General features: G+C 37.1%; 1 protein-coding gene across 16 annotated transcripts in view; it reads right to left on the bottom strand.

Moving 5' to 3' along the window:
• The window catches only part of SYNE1 (spectrin repeat containing nuclear envelope protein 1), a 466,561-nt gene that overhangs the window by 325,112 nt on the left and 121,585 nt on the right, over window positions 1-19,864 (bottom strand). For 13 of the 16 annotated variants that reach the window (XM_081251417.1, XM_081251416.1, XM_081251414.1 and 10 more), the window contains exons 10-15: window positions 17,227-17,277; window positions 13,331-13,438; window positions 10,057-10,194; window positions 8,611-8,775; window positions 1,475-1,587; window positions 763-931 (exon numbers count right to left, since the gene is read on the bottom strand). In XM_081251417.1, coding sequence (XP_081107543.1) covers window positions 763-931; window positions 1,475-1,587; window positions 8,611-8,775; window positions 10,057-10,194; window positions 13,331-13,438; window positions 17,227-17,277 — 744 coding nt within the window. The remainder of the gene's footprint in view (window positions 1-762; window positions 932-1,474; window positions 1,588-8,610; window positions 8,776-10,056; window positions 10,195-13,330; window positions 13,439-17,226; window positions 17,278-19,864) is intronic. The other 3 variants (XM_081251412.1, XM_081251411.1, XM_081251427.1) reach the window with 1 other exon arrangement.

The following is a 19,864-nucleotide window of genomic DNA, read 5'->3' on the forward strand; positions in this document are numbered from 1 at the left end:
GGACTGGGATGCCCTATTGACATTAATTTTGTGAGCAAATTTGTACTGTTAATAAATTGGGGGGGGGGCATGTTTAACTAAGAGAAATAAACTGTCATTAATAATTATAATTCTCTGATTATATGTAAATGGAAACTGCTAGTTACAGAATAACCTACTTTCCTCCTTAATGCAGGGCTACTACTCTATGTAAATATAGGATTATCTATGCTGATAGCCCAAAATATGAGAAACTCTTCAAAAATTAAGTTGGTACAGAGATTCGCAGACAAAATTTTACTTTTCCTGGGTGCACACAGGAAGCAGTGAAGCTCACAGAATGACTGTACAAACGGCATGCTTGACCTAATTAAAAAAAAAAAAAAAAGATAGTCCCCACATGAACAATTGAGGATTGTTCTAAACTACTCATGATTGGATTTTAGAAACATGAAGATAATCTTTAAGTATTTTAATTCCAGTTCAGTAGTGAGTTCACAGTCAGTTGTATGCAATGAAAAAACTTGCTTTTTTAAAGCAATAAAGCCAATCACAATGGTTCAATATGATTACTGCAGCAAAACCTTTCATATCTCCAAAGAATATAGGTATATATTTCAGATTGTTGTGAAAAGCTCACAAACTTACATCAAACCCATTTAACACACTGGTACCTTAATGTTTAAATTCAAGATAAAAATCACAGTGCCCAATAAACTAGAAGATATTAGATACTAAAGCCAGGTGTCCTCTGACCTCTCCGTCAGCGCCAGGGAGACTTACCATGTAGTTCTGCAGAAGCAGCTCCACTGAGCCTCTCCTCCCATACTTGATGATCCAAGACTTCAGCTTTGACTCTGCAAGAACCAGCAGTGAGAGCAGACGGTACTTTAATTCTAGAAATTCCATTTTCATTAAGTGTAGCTCTGATGTGGAGGAAACAAAATGAAACCTAGAAACAAAACACAGAGAATTTATAGGATGTAACTAATAGTAACAGAACGGGGCTTACTTAACCTGTTACATGTGAGTATTAAATAAAATGCAGGCACAAGGTCTTCTAAACTCTGGCTGATCAATCACTCAGGAGATCTGGTTCTGTTTCTAGCTCTGGGTTTAAAGGCAAATCACAATTGATGGAAGTCTTTGATTTAGTTCTTTCCCCTGCCAAGAGAGCTCTCGTCTGTTTCTTTTATAAGCTGTTTTTGCAATATTACATAATGTTCCTTACAGTACTGAATAAAAATACAGCCTCTGAAGAAACCATTTCTGTGATTTCCAGGCTGTGGGTACACGCAGGTTTACTCTTTTCAACTAATAATATACTAGAATATTGGCATTCTTAACATACATTACGGGAACTCAATTTTTATGTACCAAATGTAAGCACCTCATTAAAAAAAAAAAGTCAATTCCTTGAAAGAAAAGAAATGGGAAAAAAAGCATCCACCGAGCCTTTTAAAGATACTTCATTTAAAACCGGACGTTCTCTTACCTCTCAGCCATGTCCTCTAATTGATCAGGTGGTACTGGGATCCCGTTAACAGACCTGGTTCGGTAGATTTCATGGAATGCTCTTTTGTGGGCATCTGTGTTTTGAAGCAGATCCTAAGATACAGTTTAAAAAAAAAAATGAGGAAACATGTTCACAGGAGGCTAAGAAGCATAATTTTCAGCTTGCACGGATGAGGCAGTGTATTCAACAACTTGATGATGCTTCCATAGCCACACGCGGCTTGGTGCCGGTCACAGGCTTTTACATTGTACAGGAGCCTGGGTGCTTGTCCATAGGCCCTGTGCTAGAGCCGTAGCTAATAATTATGGCATCTTTTAAACACACATGACACTTGCACAGCAATGCATTCAGACATTTTAAAGGCACATGGTCCAAAGGGAAATGTAGTCAGTGTTATAAACAATGATTGTTAGTGTTTTTCTCTTTCCCTGATTTTGAATCTATTGATTTTTCAAAGCTTAAAACTAAGCACAACTAGTTTAACCCTTTAATGGTCAAAATAAAAATATTAAATTCTCTACGGTTATTCTATTTTGAGTGCATGCAGGGTACCATAAAGTGATGTTTGCTTGCCATCTTAAAGTAAGTCAATTACATTACAACATATTATGAAAATACCCTTGTGGTTAGGAGATTTCAATCAAGCACAGGGAAAGTCCCATAGATACCACAGTGGGAAGAGTAAATGTGATGTTTTATAAAGATTCTTTTCAGATTGTATAGAACTCCACAAATTCTAATAATTTATTTAGATTTGTTATCTGGGTTTTTCACTGTCAAAAGACATATTTATACAAAGACTTACATGCACTTCACAATTCCTACCCAATTTCTCACACAGAAGCAAAGAAAGAGAAAGGTGAAAGTAGATTCATGCCATATTTTCTAGAGCTTAGGTTGTTTCTCAATAGCAGAGTAAATAGCCAACAGTTTGTCACTCACTGAAAAATAAGATATATTAGCCCACCAGAATGACACATTAAAACTAACAGTTTCTCTCACACTAAGATTTAGTAGATTAATTGGAGAAAACAGAAGCAAAAACCAGCCTAAATCGTAAGAGATACACTTGATGGAAGGGTACACATGAAGGCTTTCATACATAAATTAAGATGTGAAAGTCATATGTGTTTGTTTAATTCGGGGACATTAGTTTTTACATTGTAGAAAAAAATCCAGGACCAAACTATTTCTATCCTGATATATATTTGCTATTGCCACCTTTTGACCTGCTTTGAGTCTGTAGGTAACCGCACAGAAATTCACAAGTCCCCTGCTCCCAGAGGGAGGGAACTACAGGCATCTCAGAGCTGATTACAGAGGCCAGAGGACTGTCCTAGAGCATCTACTGCCTGTGAGTATTTGAGTCATTCTCTGCCTCCTCCTTAACATCCAGACACATTTCTGTGGCTTTTATCTTGCCCAAAACTCCCCCAAATGACTGCAGGGCAAACTGAGAGCCACCACCACTCCCAGCTCTGATTTGTTATGTGTGGCCGTTTGTTAATGTATCGGTGGGGGTCTGTGACTATACTGGGATACCCAAATGTCCAGGTGCCTCCCAAGAAGCTTTCCCTATTGTAGTTTTCTGTATCTAGTTAATCAAAAAAATCTTGACAAGAAATCAAAACCAACAAAAACATTTTCACACATATGACAAAAGAACTACAACTGGCGTGATGTCACTGGGTCCTCTGAAAGGCCGTCTCACTACAAAATAGCTGGATGCTGAGCACAGCATATGACTTTAATTCACTGGTGAGCTCACAGGAAGTAAGTGAAACCTTTTAGGGCTCCCACTCTTGGTATAACATGACCCAAAACTGGATCATGGTCCTGTGAGCAAAAACAGATTGAAAAAGCTGATTGTCCTGGGCAAACATCTAAACCACTGTGGCAGGAGATGGAGTCTTGCAACTTGAATAAGGTGAGAAACACTGAAACTGAGACCCCCTACATTTAGCCAGAACCCTCAAAGAGGGCTGATGTGGGCCTGGTAGACAGCAAATGAAAAAGGAGGAAAGCAAAGGTCACCAAACACAGGAGACAAGCTATCATGAGTGAGAATCAGCAGAAACAACACATTCATGGTGTTAGAAAAATGTAAGTAATTTAATACTTGACAACAACAGTTTGCAGGTTAGAAGAGTATGACCTGGTTAAAGTGTTCTTAATTCCTTATATTGATCAAGAGGAGGTTAAGACATTGATTAACTTTCAATTTCGTTAAGTATCTATATGGTATCATTTCAAGGACAATCACACTACACAACTAGAGTTTATAACTTCAAACCAGTTCGAGGGAAAACATGGAGTAAGAAAAATGAGCAAGTGAATAAACAAACAAAAGCCCCTCAATCAACTTAAAAATAGGAAGAATGTAGAAAAAAGAAAAAGTAGGGCAAATAGAAACAGAGTCAAATGGTAGAATCAAATTCAAGTATATTAATAATTATAAATAAATCCAAATGGAATATATATTTACTCATCAATAGGCAGAGATTGTCAGATCAGACAAATCTAACAGAACCATCTGCTTTTTAAAAGAGATACTCCTAAACATTAAGAACAAGGATAGGTTGAAATTAATGGAATGGAAAACAACATGCCAGGCAAATACTAATCAAAGAAGGCTGGTATGAGTGCCTCAGTACCAGGCAAAATAGATTCCTGAACAGAGGTCATTAGAAGTTAGTAATTGCTTAGTGATGAAATTTTCAATTTACTAAAAGACACATTAATTCTGAACTTGTACATATGTAGTAAGCCTCAAAATATATAAAGACAAAGCTCATAGAACCAGGGGGATAAACTGAGAAACCCACATGGCTGTGGGAGTTATCAACATACCTTTCCCAGTGATTGAGAGAAAGCAAAGGAAGCCATTGGAACAGCAGATTGGGGGTGAGGGAGGGCAGAGGAGGGAAAGGGCTGCAGATCTGTGGGCCTCATAGGCCTTTCAAAGAATTTTTTGGTGTTTCTTTTGAGTAGATGGAAGCCAGTGGGGAGTTGTGAACAGAGGGGTAAAATGAACTGAATTGCATATTAAAAGGATCATTATGGCCATGCTACTGAAAATACTCTCTCCTTGATACACTGCTTCCCTTGGCTTTTAAGAAAACACAGTAGCTGGATCCCCTCCTACCTCGCTGATTGCTTTTTCTCACTCTGGTTTATCTTTTCTTTTTTTTTTTTTTTTGCTGGTTCATCTTCTACTCTCTGATCTGTTAATACTGGATTCCCTCAGGGCTCAGTGCTTGATGCTTTCTCTGTCTACACGTCCTTCTTTAATTTCAGTCTCAGAGCTTTAAACATCCCTTTATATATTCAGAGTCATCCTCAATGACTCAGTATTTATCCCCCTCCTGCCTCTTAGCTCCTACTGCCCACTCCACACATCCACTTGGATGTGAAAAAGTCTCATACTTACCCTGCCCCTGACTGACCTCCATTTTTCTTCCCAAACCTGTTTCATTGTCTCTCCATCTCAACTGATGGAAACTCCATTTTCCCAATTGCTTGGTTGAAAAATCACAGTGTCATTTATGACTCCCCTTCCTTCACAATCCATATCTAATGCTAAAAATTCTCTTTGCTCTGCTCTCAAAATATACTCAGAATCTGACCACTTCTCAACATCTCTACAGCTATGACCTTTGCTCAAGCCACTCTACCTGGATCATTGAAATTGGTTCTCTGGTTCCTACCCTCTATCACCAATCCAGCCTTATCCTCACACAGCAGCCAGAGTGATGCTGTTAAAAGAGTGATACTGCCATTCCTCTGGTAAGAAAGTAGATGGAAAAAGATTATTAGGATACAGCAGAGAAAATGAACAATGTCAAAAGTGTAATTAAGGAAAGTGAGAAGGTGCAAAGAAACAATAGTGGGGACAAATGGAGGCTTAACTATAGGCACAGAAAAGATTATAAGAAAATATATAGAAGAGCATTTTGAATAATTTTGTGACAATAATTTTGAAAATGTAGTCAAATGAACAAATTCTCAGAAAGTATGATCAGCATGATTGACCTGATTAAAATTTGAAAGTCTGAATATTTCTAAAATCATTTTTAGAGGCTGGGGACACAAGAGTGAAAAACAAACAATAATTCCTTGGCCTTATGGAGGTGACATTACAGTGTAGGAAATCAAGCAATAAATAAGGTAAATAATTAAATTAGCAGTTGAGATGAAGATAAATGCTAAAGAGAAAAATTGAATAGGCAAGGGGAAAGGGAAGTTGTACTTTCAAAGAGGTGGCCAAGAAAGGATTGACTAACAGCTGACCTTTCAATAAAGGCCCAAAGGAGATGAGGAAGAATGTATTGGGAATATCACTGGAGAATGTTTCAGGCCAAGGGACAAGAAAATTCCAGAATGATGGCAAGGGCAAAGGCCTTCAGGTGGGAATGTGCTTGCATGTTTGGGATTATCTTTTCAGTGAGGTTTCACTGACCTCCCTACTTAAAATTGCAACACCACCTAATACTCCCTGTCCTTTTACCTTCTAATATAAAATTTATTTATTTATTATGTTTATTATTTCTTAACTGCCTCCTCCTATGAGAAGGCAAGTTACATTAGGGTAGGGATTTTGTCTATTTTGCTTATGGGTTTATCACAAATGCCTGTAATGCCACTTTACACATAGAAAGAGCTCAATAAATATTTGTTGAAAGAGAAAGAAAGATCCTTTTAGGACCATTTGGTCCTGTCCAAAATGACCATAAAACATCTGGCTCATGTCAAAAGGTCCTTGATAATTGGTCATGTTTGGCTCTGTCTGAAATGTCCACGGAGATATTTGGTCTATAGCAAAAGGTTCTTGATATTGGCCCTGTCCAAAACCATTTGGCATGGACCAAATATGCTCATGGACATTTTGGACCAAATGTCGGCTAACTGGAAAGACTGGAAAGGCATAGCCAGGGGAATAGAAAGAAAATTAGGGAACCAAATGAAGAAAGTATTTCAAAGATGAATAACTATCTAAAATGCTTCTAATAAGTGAGGTAAAATGAGGACTGAGAATTGGCCATTGACTGAGGAACAAAAAGAACCTCCTGAACCTGACATGGATAGCAGGGCAAGGAAAAACGTGATTGGAATGGGTTCTAGAAAGAATGGGAGAAGAGAACTATGAAGCTAAAATAAGATCTAAGACAATTCTTTCAAAGAGCTTCACTGTAAAAGGAAGGAAAAAAAAAAAAAGGACAGTAGCTGAAAAGGGAGGTAGGGTTAAGAAAGAGGCTTTTTAAAGATGAGAATAATAATGGTATATTTTATGTGGGTGGGAAAAATCCAGCAGAGAGAGAGAGAAAAAAAAATAAAGAAGCAAAGAACTACAGGAATTATCTTTTGGAAAAGAGCAGGGAGGATGGGATCCAGTGCCCATGTGGAGGGGCTGGCCTTAGCTCAAAGCACAGATGGTTCATCCATAGTAACAGAAGAGGAGACGGAGTATTCAGGCACAAATGCTTGTAGGTGGGTTGATGTGGTCGTGGGAGCTTGCGGAAATTCTTTTTTGATTGCTTCTATTTTCTCAGAGAAATAGGAAGCAGTGTCATCAGCTAAGAGTAAGGATGAGGGAGGAGGTGTGGAAGGTTTAAGGAGACAAGTTATAAAATAGTTGCCCCAGAAATGCAGAGGGAATAGAGTCCAAAAATGCCTTTGGAGTGCCAGGAAGCATTAAGGACCCACTTGGGTTAGTCATCGTGCCTGGGGGTGTGTTCTTCTCCAGCCACAGTCAACTGCCTGAGTGTGGGCAGGAGCCAGGCAGAGAATTGGCTTTAACCAGGGTTATGTTCAACCAGGAGTGCAGGACAAAGTGAGACCTGGTTGTCTGTTTGTTTTCCACATACAGAGTAAATCCCCTTCATGACACAATAAATGAGGTGCACAAATTCAACTGCACAAAGTGCAGGGTTGCATCAATGAGACAACGAAGAACAGCATTTTGAGCTAGGTCTGTACTATCACAAAACGCAGAGGAAGTGTATTAGAACTTACGCTGGGCACAACAAACCATGCAATGAGCTAAACAGAGTCACAAATGACTAAGAGACCAGCCAGGCCTAATCCCACCCCTTTCTAAGGCCACTATTAACCCCCACCCGGACCCCACTCCTTTAGCATCAGGACACGACAACCAGTGAGTTGGTTTGCCTTCCTTTGAGAATGGAGGCAGGAATGAGGGCTGGAGCCTATGGCCAATCACGTTATTATGTAAATTCACACTGTCTTTTGCCTTATCTTTTCAAAGATAACAAATAGCAAGAGAAATAACAAAGGTGACTGCAGATAAAAGAACATCACAGAGCTATTAGAAAATACCTCAGGTAATGAGTCTACTGGAATTGTCGTTAACAAGTACAGAAAAGGGAAGTGCAGATCAGAGAACTTCTAAGAGGGTGCAACATCTATGAACCAGTATGAATGGATGTCTGGGAGGCCTGATTCAGGGCAAGTTCCAGACCATACTAGTGAAACGAGGATAGTTATCAGTTAGCCATTAATAAATAATAAACTGTAACCTGTCTCCACTGATCAGGCTTGCTTTAATAAAAGCTTGCATGTTCTCTAAGGGTCACACAGCCTAAAAAATAAGATGTTGGCCAAGGTGAATTTAGGAGCTTGGAGTCAGCTGTGTCCAGTTTGAGCTCCAGCCAGTTAAGACTGGCTAGGTCCACTGACCCTCCATCTGGGCATGCATTGAGTGGTGGCCTATTGACATCAGAGGGCCCAAAACTTCACCCTATGTTCACGCGAATGCCACCATTTTCTGAACATACATCCCATGAAGAAGCCTGTGGCTTAGCTGCATCTGCACAGAACAAGTATCACCTCACCTTTTTCTTATCTCTCATTACCTTTCCCTCAGCTCCCCATGCCTCAGCCTTATCTCATAAATAATGAGATCCCCTCACCTTCAGGGAGGTGGGTCTGAGATTTGTTCTCCCATCTCCTCACTGGACTGCCCTGTGAATAAACCCTTTCTCTCCTGCAAACCTCAGTGTCTCAGCCTTTGGCTTGCTGAGCAACAGGCAAACAAACCTGATTCAGTAACACACTAGAACTGTTATGCTGGAAGGTTTTCCAGCCAGAATGTTTACCTTGTGTTGCTCACGTTTCCGTTGTATTGTGTTGGCTGTTTCCTCATGCACCTGCTGAATGGTTATTTCCTCTCTCAGGGCCACCTCTGCTCTATATAACCAGGCCCCTATGGTGCCCAGAGGTGCAGGAAGAGACTTATCAAGTTGTATATGCCAATCAAACAGCTGAAATACAAAAGTAGAAAGACAGTATCTTAACACAGAAGACAATTCCTAAAATTCCCCCAAATGATTTTAAAGCCTACAAAATGCTTGAGGTTAATAATTTTGGGTTAATGTAATAAATATCAAGTAAGAAAGTATCTGTATTCTGAATCTGATGCTTTGAGAAGTTCAGAACACAGATATTTTCCTATTTGACATTTATTAAATTAACCCAAAATTATTAACTTAAATGGGGAGAAAATGACACTTAGAAGCAAGTTTTGAGGAAACTTAAAATACATCTTAGACATGGAAGGATATTATTGGGAGATCAGGCAATTTTCTTCTTATAAGGAATAGCATAAAGTGCCCACTGATTTTCAGACTGGCTTTTGCTGAAAGGGAATGGACTAGCTTTGCTGACATGCTCAAAGATGCAGCAATTATACACTTGCTGATGTGTATCCTTTAAAACCTTCTCTATGATGAAAACAGGTCCAGAAAAATCAGGGTCATCTAGACATCTCTGGAGGAAAATGAGTATTCACAATTCTTACTATAATAATATAATTCTCTAACCATCTTGTCATTTCTTCCACTTCATCCAATTCTCAAGTACTGTTTCCTAGCTTATTGCAATGAGAGGTGGGATGGGTTGGGGTGCCTGAGATCTAATCTATTCTATGATAGAGTTTAGTGGGAAAAGTTAGATTATGAAAATGAAGAAAAGAGGGTGAGTACAAGGCAAATATTCCCATGAGTGACAGAAGTTTCAGAGGTTTTGAAATCTTGGTCTTTAAGTCTGCAAGATATTAATATGAAAGTTACAGAGTAATTTTCCTTCAAGTTCATGACCAGATAAGAAGATAAGCTTAAACTAAAGAATATAAAAATAAATGTGAATATAGGAAGATGATTAACTGTTGATGAAATCTGATGATGGAATTTGGAGAAGTTGTTGAGGCTCCATTCCTGGGGAGTCACCTCTTCTAAACAATGCAGGATTAAACTGTGCAAAGTGAGAAGTAACCTAGGTGGTCTTTCAGGATTTCAGTGTATCATCTGGTCAATGGTGATATCACACTTAGGGCAGGCAAAGCAGGAAAGAGTTGTTAAACAAGCACTTCCACTAACTGAAAGGAAAACTTGACAAGTGGACAAAGTCTATCCCACAGATAAACCTTCCCACCTCAGACAGAGATAGGAGGACCTGATGTAACATCGTTTTGAAGAAAGAGATGACAGAAAATATTTTTGACTAAATTATATGAGTCTAATGAAATGAATCGTTGGAGAACTTACTCTAGAGGACACTCTATCCCAGGACTGTTTTACCAATGCTTGGTCAAGTGACAATTTACCACCTCTGTGTATTGGTTGTATCAAGTGTTCAATCTGTTTCCTTTTCATTTCATATTGAACTCTGAAGTGCTTAAATGACTAAAAGAGGAAAAACAGCAACAACATGGCAGTTAGTCAAAAAAGGCAAAAGCAAAGGAAACCACATTTCCTAAATAACAATCCTTTATATTTGGATAACATTCAATATATGTTGTTGACAATAATAATGACAGTCATGATGCTAACAGCAGCTAGCATTCATCAAGCCCGGATGATGAGCCTGGTTCCATGCTAAGTGCTTTCTACATATTATCTTCTCTGGCTCCCCATCGCCCTACAGTCTAGACAAGCCCTGTTATTACTACCAAGCCCAGAGGTGACCTGGCAAAGACAAGTAGTAGAGTTAGGACTAAAGCCTAGGATTTCTCATTCCTAGTTAAGTAAACTACAAGCCACTCCCTGCTCATCAGGAAATAATAATCAACAGGAGTATAAATCTATATTAATAATCAAAATAGTTGTGTTCCTTTAAAGCACCAAATAATTAACAAATAGAAATTGCACATATCAAAATAGTACAGAATTAACAATATCTTAATTTGTGTTTAAGTTAAGTGTATAAAGAGGTTTACTTTAGGGGACATCACTTAGGTAATAATCCTTTGCTTTAATTTTATGGTATTAAAATATTAAGCAGTATATCTTTCTTTTGTCACAGTATGGTTAACATAAATTTATAATATGTAGACTTAACTGTAAGTCTAATACTAACCTCAGAAAGTAGTGATTTTAATGAAAGTCCTACATTTTATGTTCAATTAACACATCCTAAAATATGTCTCAAAGTCCAAATATGAATTGAAAATGCCACTCAATGTGCAATTATATTAAAGAACATGAGAATAGCCCTGCAGAATCTAACAGATAACATTTGAAAGAAGTTTTTAAGTCACTGAGTAAACAAACATGTAAATTCACATAACGAACACTTGGGGGAGATGGTGAATAAATATTTTCCCACAAACTTTACCTTCCATTCCCTCTAACTTAATGTAATTTTAAAATGCCAAAACATAAAATCAGTCTTCAATTTTGTTCTACAGAATTCTATATATGGAAAAACTGGAAAATACACTATTAATTGATAAGTAGAAACAGAAGATTTTGATTACATAATAAACACATAAATGAAAGAAAACATTCCCTCTGCTGTCTAACCCTATTTTAAGAGACTTGTGATCATCTTTGGCCTGAAAGGAATGTTTCTGATTTATACTTTTCTAATCCTTAGTTTTCATCTTATAAATTAACATCTGTATAACTGGTAACTTTATAACTTGTAATTTATTTATTTATTTTTTTGTGGTATGCGGGCCTCTCACTGTTGTGGCCTCTCCTGTTGCGGAGCACAGGCTCCGGATGCACAAGCTCAGCGGCCATGGCTCACGGGCCCAGCCACTCCGCGGCATGTGAGATCTTCCCAGACCGGGGCACGAACCTGTGTCCCCTGCATCGGCAGGTGGACTCTCAACCACTGCGCCACCAGGGAAGCCCCCGGAATTTATTTTTTGATAATTTATGCTAAGACTAAAACTCGCTAATGGACTAAATAAGTACATTCACTCTGTTCTTGCATTATAGTCTCAATTAACTGATTTAATCATTTTAATGGAGCTCCTCCCAGAAAATTATCTTTTTTGGGGAAAAAATTACATTGTGTTTCACAGCAAAAAGTACAAACATATAATCACATACGGAATGTATTGCATTGCCAAGTCCATCAAATATAATACTGATGGCATCATCAATCTGAATTCAGGCACGCTTTACAGAGAGGATTATATAAAATCACACACTAACTCTAACGGCTAAATCTTTTATCATCTGCCACTTCGCATCTCTTATATCACGCACACCTTTTTTTGTAGCAAAAATGATCAAAACATAATGTAGATTAGAATATACTGTAGTTTTGCCACTAAAATGCAATGATATTTTAAGTAGGAGAAATGTCAATGCTACACAGAGTTAAGTCACAATTTAATGGAAAAATCTCTTGAAGTGGAAATTGGAAGCTGAAATACAATTAATGATAGTGTAATGAGACTGGAAGAAAGAAGAACCACCACAGCAGTAACACTGGCCGCAATGTGAATGCAATAGTGTTGAAGGAGGCAGGTGGCAGGAGAAACTGATCTCATTAATGGGCCCACTCCAAATAGTCATGTTGCAATTTTTTACTTGATTCCGTTTATTCTATAGTAATTTTCAACATGGCACTGAAGTCATTTTTTGGTGGAATTTTTTTATTAGGTAACATCTGTAAGATCATGAGTTGTACAAAAACAGCGATTAAATGTGTGTGTTTTGGGTCATCTACAAGACTCTGAGTTCTCAGAAAGTCATGAAGCCTCAGAACTCTATATAGTGCAGATACGTACAATTTAAAACTACCAACTCCATCTCTGGGTGTACACCCAAAGGAAATGAAAACAGGATATTGAAGAGATATATGCACTCCATGTTAATTGCAGCATTATCACAATAGCCAAGATATGGAAACAACCTAAGTGCCCATTAGTGGATGAATGGGTAAAGATGATGTGGTGTATATATACACAGAATGTTATTCAGCCACGAGGAAGAAGGACCTCCTGCCATTTGTGACAATGTGGATGAAACTTGAGGACATTATACTAAGTGAGATAAAGCAGAGAGAAATAGAAACACTATATAATATCACTTATACATGGAATCTAAAAAAGTCAAACTCATAAAAACAGAGTGCAAAATGGTGGTTATCAGGGGACTGGGGGTAGAGGGGAATAGGACGGATATTTAAGTATATATAAGTAAATAAGTCCTAGATGTCAAATCCACAGTACAGTGAATATAGACAACAATACTGTATTATAATCATCAAACTTGCTAAGACAGTAGAACTTAAGCATCTCAACCACTAAAAAGAAATGATAATTATGTAACATGATAGAGGTGCTAATTACTGCTACAATGGCAATCACATCACAATATATAAATGTATTAAATTTTAAAAACTACCTATATATATAGAAATACAATTATTAAATTATATGTAAACAAAATAATGTATATTATTTCTTTAAAGACATTTCTCATTAATATCATTTGAAAGATTAAACAGATTAAATGACAAATATGAATCTTACTCATGAAAGGCTTTTAAAAAAATTGAAATCTGTTTTCCATACATTACCTGATATTTATCCTGCAAATTTGATTCTGTCATCTGTGCCCTTGTCAAATCTCTTTCAAATTGTTCTATCCAACCTTTTGTTTCCTTCAAAATTAGCCTGTCTTCTCTCTAGAAACCAGCAGACATTACAATTGTATTAGTATCTGTGCATTTACTTAATTGCTGATTAATACTTGACTGATCCTAGAATACACTGAATATTTAATAAGTTCTAAATGTCTCTGAAAAATTTTCTTTCTCCCTGCCCTCACCTCTTTTGGAGAATAAGAAACAAAAATTAATTCTAAAAAAAATCTTAATTATTGTGCTGAATACTGAAATTACCTACCTCCATTGTTCTTCTCAAGAAACATTTATTTAATTAAGAAAATGTGCTTAAGAAGAAATATGAAAGTACAAAAATACTCAGAAAAAGGAATGGCTGGAATGGGAGTAGAAACAGGCCTGTGGCTGCTTCTTAACCCAAGGCCATTGGTAACAGAGGACTGTTCTGGATCAGATTAATTTTGACTGAATTCGAGGAACTACAGTCACAGTAATATTGGATTACTAGTGTATACTATTTTTAAAAACCTTATCCACTAGTGTAACATAAACTCCATGAGGACAGAAAGCACATTTATCTTGTTCAGTATGGTATTCCCAGAATCCAGCAACATGGAACCTATCAGATAATTTATCAAATTATCTGCTGAATGAATGCATACAAGCTACCACTCACATCTCAAAAATGAAAAAAAAGTTGGACAGTTACATACTTGCTTCCACAAATAATAGGAGTCATTCTAGCACTGATTTAGTGAAAATATCCTAAATTTTCATCGAGACTTCTTATCTGGTAAGAAGGCCAAAGTAATCACAAACATATTTAACATGAGTTTTTGGCACTTACAAATGGCTTTCCACTACAGCATCTCATCTGATGGTCACAGCCCTGTGGCCCAGATGAAATGACTGTCTGCTGACAGGTGAAGTGGCACAGAAGAAAGAATTCTGGCTATGGAGGCAGGTAAAGCGGGTTTCAAATTCTTGTTCTGACATGTGTTAGCTCTGTGAGTTTGGGCACAATATATTTTTTTTCTTTTTTGAATCCTGTACTTCAGTTTTTTCATCTTTCTTTATATTCCATCTAGGCCTGAAGTTAAGGATCTATCAACACAATAGACTTTATGCCAATACTGGAATAAAAAATTAGAAGTAACTAATTTCATATCAAATGTTGAGTTAATTTTTATCTCATGCTTCATGAAGCATGAGTTTATGTATATATAAATATGCTATAAAATGTATAATGTGTATGTTTGAGTGAGCGTGAGAGAAAGAAAGAAAGAAAAGTAGTGAGAAGGCTGACAGTTCAGCTGCTTGACATTTAGATGGTCTCTATAGGCAAATAGTCGCCTGTGCCTTTGAGTGCATGTGAAAGTCACCGATTGAAAAAAAGCCCAGTGCAGAGGTTGGCACACATGCTATCATGATCTGTGTCCTCTCACTTCTTGGTGTTACAAAGACAACCCTTTTCTGCCTGGAACAATTTCCCCTGGATAATGCCTTGCTCAGATCTCAGCTCAGGCACACTCTTCTCCGGAAAGCTTTTTCTGACTCACAAGTCTCAGTTGTGAGTTTCTCTTCCACCAGTGGTCCTCAAAAGTTAGTGGACACTAGAATCACCTGGAGGGCTCATGAAAAAGACTATTGGGCACCACCCTCAGGCTTTCTGGCTCAGTCTATCTAGTGGAGGCTGAGAATGTGTATTTCTAACAAGTTTTCAGGTGAATCTGATGCTGCCTGCTGGTCTAGGGACCACATTTTGATAACATTTTTCTATAATCTTGTAACAACCTGATATTCTCCCAGTAATATTCAAATATTCAAATATTCCCCCAAAATGCACTGTATTTTTTTTGGAGGAAAAATTAAGTCTTATTTATTTTTAAAACCAAACCACTAGGAAAATATATCACAGTCTTGAAACAGCAAACAGGTTGTATTATCATTTCAAGTAATAAGTTGGTAAAAACACAGCAAGGTCCTTAATAAAATGATAAGGTGCCAGAACTATGGCAAGAACAATGCATGTCGCGAAAGTGGTGCAACCACTTTGGGTCGCACCAAAGGTGGTGAGCCAGAGGGGCATGGCAGTGCCCAATGCACTGGTGCACTTGCTGCATGGACGCCTGGCTGTCCTCACAACAGCCGGCGCTGCACCGGAACATGAGGCCCTGCATCTTCCAGATGTTGTCTCTCTCCACACTCTACATCATTTAGTCCACCGCCTCCTGTACCCGGAGCTGCTGTGCTGCACCAGGGCGACCCCGTACTGCTCCATCCCGCACCGGCGTCCACATGGACTCCCGCGCACGAGCCCGCCCCCGCGCTGTATTTTATTGTCCACTATTTGTCTCTTTTTCCCCCCTGCATTCCAAACCCCTTATGTATCTTCCCTTCTCCAGCCTAACACAGTGTCTGGAACCTGGTATCAACAAATAATTGTGAATGTCTGATTGATTGGTAACATAGTTAATTAGAGAAAGATATGGAACAGAAGCCCAAGACTCCAAAGCCTCAGCTCTTCCCATGATGTCTCTTTTGAATGAAGAGGTGAACGGGGTCATGGCACATGTTTTATTATCGGTTGAAGCACTAACGACATATAAGCTCAGAGGAACTCAATGCTCTTGGTCTACCTCCAAGGGACCTGAGGTCAATGTGATCACTAAGTGAGGCCCACCGAAGTGAGTATGGGACTTCACTGTGAACCTCCGAAGACAGGCTCATCATCACCTTTTCTTCACCAATTGAAATTATTTCACAGAGTCATCTGAGAGAAAAGGATTATGTTCTTAAAAATAGCTTTATTAGAGTACATTCAGTAAATGATTTTTCTAGTGGTGGGGAAGTGCAATAAGATTAAAAAGGATGTAGCTATTTACACACTCAACATTCTCCTTTTTAAGAGGAAAGTGAAGTACAAAATAATATTTAAGTTCCCAAAACCCATTTAGTGTAGTGGCTTTTCTTCAATTGGTAACTTTCACATGTATTGAAAGACATAGGCGACTATTTGCCTACAGAGACTATCTGAATGCCAAGCAGCTAAAGTGTCAGCATTCTCACTACTTCTCTTTCTTTCTCTCTCTCACGCTCACTCAAACATACACATTATACGTTTTATAGCATATTTATATATACATAAACTCATGCTTCATGAAACATGAGATAAAATTTAACTCAACATTTGATATGAAATTAATTACTTCTAACTTTTTATTCCCATGTTGGCATAAAGTCTACTGTGTTGTTAGAGCCTTAACTTCAGGCCTAGATGGAATATAAAGAAAGATGAAACAACTGAAGTAGAGGATAACTTGGATATGGGAAAAAATTCTTAATCATTAATTCCACAAATATTTTTTTGAGCACTCAACATGTGCCATGAACTTTACTAAACCATACAACTCAACATTGCACAGAAGAGATGTGATGAAACTCAGGATTACAAACTAATTGAACACTTACCTTTTTCAATTATTTCCTGCTTAATATTTTAAAGTACAAAAATAAATCTTTAACTTTATTTTAATTTTCCACGTCACATATAAAGAAATTGTAGTTATTTTAATTTTTCCTTTTATTAGTGTTATTAAGTATTATTAAAAAGAAATTAATGTCATCTTATAATTAAAGATTAGTGAGGAAGTCCATGGGAGTGGCTTAGACTGTAACTTTTAATAACACATATGTCATTTGTTCTACTAGAAAGGAAAAGGAAATAACAGAATTAAGGTGTTAAAATAAATGTGTACATAAAGACAAATACATGCAAAAGAATGGCTGACAAGCTACAGAATGCAGAATGTTTGAAAGAGGTCACTAATTCAAGATTACTTAAATCTTACCTTAAGAATTTGGATAGAATTTGCAAAAGATGGGAAACCTGGAAGTATTTCCTAACAATATAAAAAAATAATATATAGAAAAATCATATAAATCATGGAAAAAATTATATAGGGAACAAGAAATATGCCGAGGCATCTGTCTATAAATAAATAGACAATAATTTTAAGGGTATAATTATTTTAAGATGTTTTCACAACTTTTGAAAGTATCAAAATATTTGAATCAAATAAGGCAGTGTAGTATTGTAGCATTTGATGTTTTTGTTTTAATTTGTAATAGTCATATGTGGCTATATATATACATTATACATACGTCTTGAAGTAGTAAACATTTTGAAAGGAGAACAATGTAAAAAAAGGTATATGGATTCATAGTTTTCTCTATAAATACTGTCATAATATGCATCTCTGTATTCCTATACAATTAAGACTGTGCTGTGCTTCTGAAAGCAGTCAGTAAAATTTGTTGCAGTGGGGGAAGGAATGAGTGAACAAATAACTGAACGTTTAATAGATGAGAGAGATAAGCCAACATGCCTATTTTATTTATTTACAATTGTGTGCTAATTATCCAAGGACTACCTTTAGGGAAAAAGTTCCTTTATCAGTTTTAATGGATGAAGTAAGAAAAGCATAGCAATGTCTATTTCCAATAAAATTCGATTTAAAATAGCATCTATGTAATATCTAATTTAAATAAATTCATAAAACAGAAATGAAAATCAAATACACCAAAAAATGAAAGCCTGATAGACATGTTGATGCCAATATTTTTTAAAAAATGAATTAAAAGAACCATTTAATAAAACCTGAGTAGACAAATAATGAGGATTTCTAGGTGATGACACCAACCCTAATATGTAGTGTATAAAATCTTAAAGGTTCATTAGACAGAATTAGATGGTCATTTAGCTGCATTAAAAAAACATAAGCCCTACATCATAAAAACATTAAAAAATTCTTTTCATTCTGCTCAAAATATTCATTTTTAGATGCTCATACCCTACATTACAAACGTCTCATTAAAAAAAGGGTAAACCTTATTTTCTAAAAGAAAAATCAGAATTTATCTTCTAGAGAATGAGATTAGTTTCTTAATAATAAAGTTCTTTAGTACAGTATATTAGCAAGTTTAAAGCAGGAGTGTGCTTCAAATCTCTGAGGATTTTTGCATTAAATCCTTGCTCTTGAGCATTAATGTAAGTATCTCCTTTTATTTCTCAGACCTTTCCAGCCACCATGTTTACTCATCTGGAGAGATGACTAATGTCAGAGAAATTAAGAGTACAAGCTTAGAAATCAGCTCAGAAGTAAATCCAATTGGGTAACATAAGATCTTGAGGTATGATAATCAGGTGGAAAGCTGATATTCTCTATGCCATATAAAGTAAGTCTAGGGCTTCCCTGGTGGCGCAGTGGTTGAGAGTCCGCCTGCCGATGCAGGGGACACGGGTTCGTGCCCCGGTCCGGGAAGATCCCACGTGCCGCGGAGCGGCTGGGCCCGTGAGCTATGGCCGCTGAGCCTGCGCGTCCGGAGCCTGTGCTCCGCAACGGGAGAGGCCACAGCAGTGAGAGGCCCGCGTACCGAAAAAAAAAAAAAAAAAAAAAAAGTAAGTCTAATACACCTCCTTACAGAGTTTCTTATTCACAGAGCACTGTCCATGCCCAATTATATTCTCAAAACCCAGAAAACCCCAAATGAATCCCAAGCACATGACTCAGTCCACACTGGAATTTGCACAGTCTTTCGCTTTCAGCGGTGCTCCTTAGGAACATTATTTTTCTAACTATAGAATAAGTAAGTCACTCTGGTGATCAACATTTGTGCCTGAAGCCTGGCAAGGAACAACAACAAAAAAAAGGTTTCTTGAAACCATAGTTTTTTAAATAACTAACACAGTTCTATCAAATGCCACCTTAACTTCATCAAGTGACCTAGGAAACACCAGTTACCGCTGTTTTGCTTAATTCTTTTACGAAGATTTCTATTAGTGCAAAATCTTTTCCTACTTGAAAACTTTGGTTTATGTTCCCCTGACCTTTTCCTTCCTTAGATCCATTTCTAAGACACACAGTACACTTTGTTTTTTGTTTTTCTTGTTTCTCTTCATTATAATCTCAAACCTCTCTGAAAACTCTAGTTGAGACCTCAACAGTAAAGACAGAGAGATTGTTTTGAACATGTCCTGAAAATTCCATTTATAATTTTTCCCTGATGTCATTCTGCCTAATAATTAATTTTAAATTCAGTAGTAAATCCATGTCCCTCTAAAAAAAAAAAAACCCCATACCCACCCAAAAAAACCCAAACTAAAACAACAACAACACAAAACTAAATCAAAACTAAACAATACTATAGTACTTTAAAAAAATAGGAGAATAATATCCATTGTTGTTCAAAACAGAACGTAGGCATTCTGGTGTGCTGGCTGGACTGTAAAATGGGAGATCTTTCTACAGGAGGATTTGAAAAAATCATTTCAAAAGCATTAAAAATCCATATGCCCTTTAGTCTAGGAATTTCTCTTCTAAGAAAGAACTGTAAAACAATGCTTATTACAAAATTGTTCATAGAAGTATTTTTTTATAACAGCAAAAAATAAGAAATTTTCAACAATTAATATTGGGTAAATAAATT

This window comes from Mesoplodon bidens (assembly GCF_964165515.1).
Source record: "Mesoplodon bidens genome assembly, chromosome: 12".
In the NCBI taxonomy this organism is placed as follows: Eukaryota; Metazoa; Chordata; class Mammalia; order Artiodactyla; family Ziphiidae; genus Mesoplodon; species Mesoplodon bidens.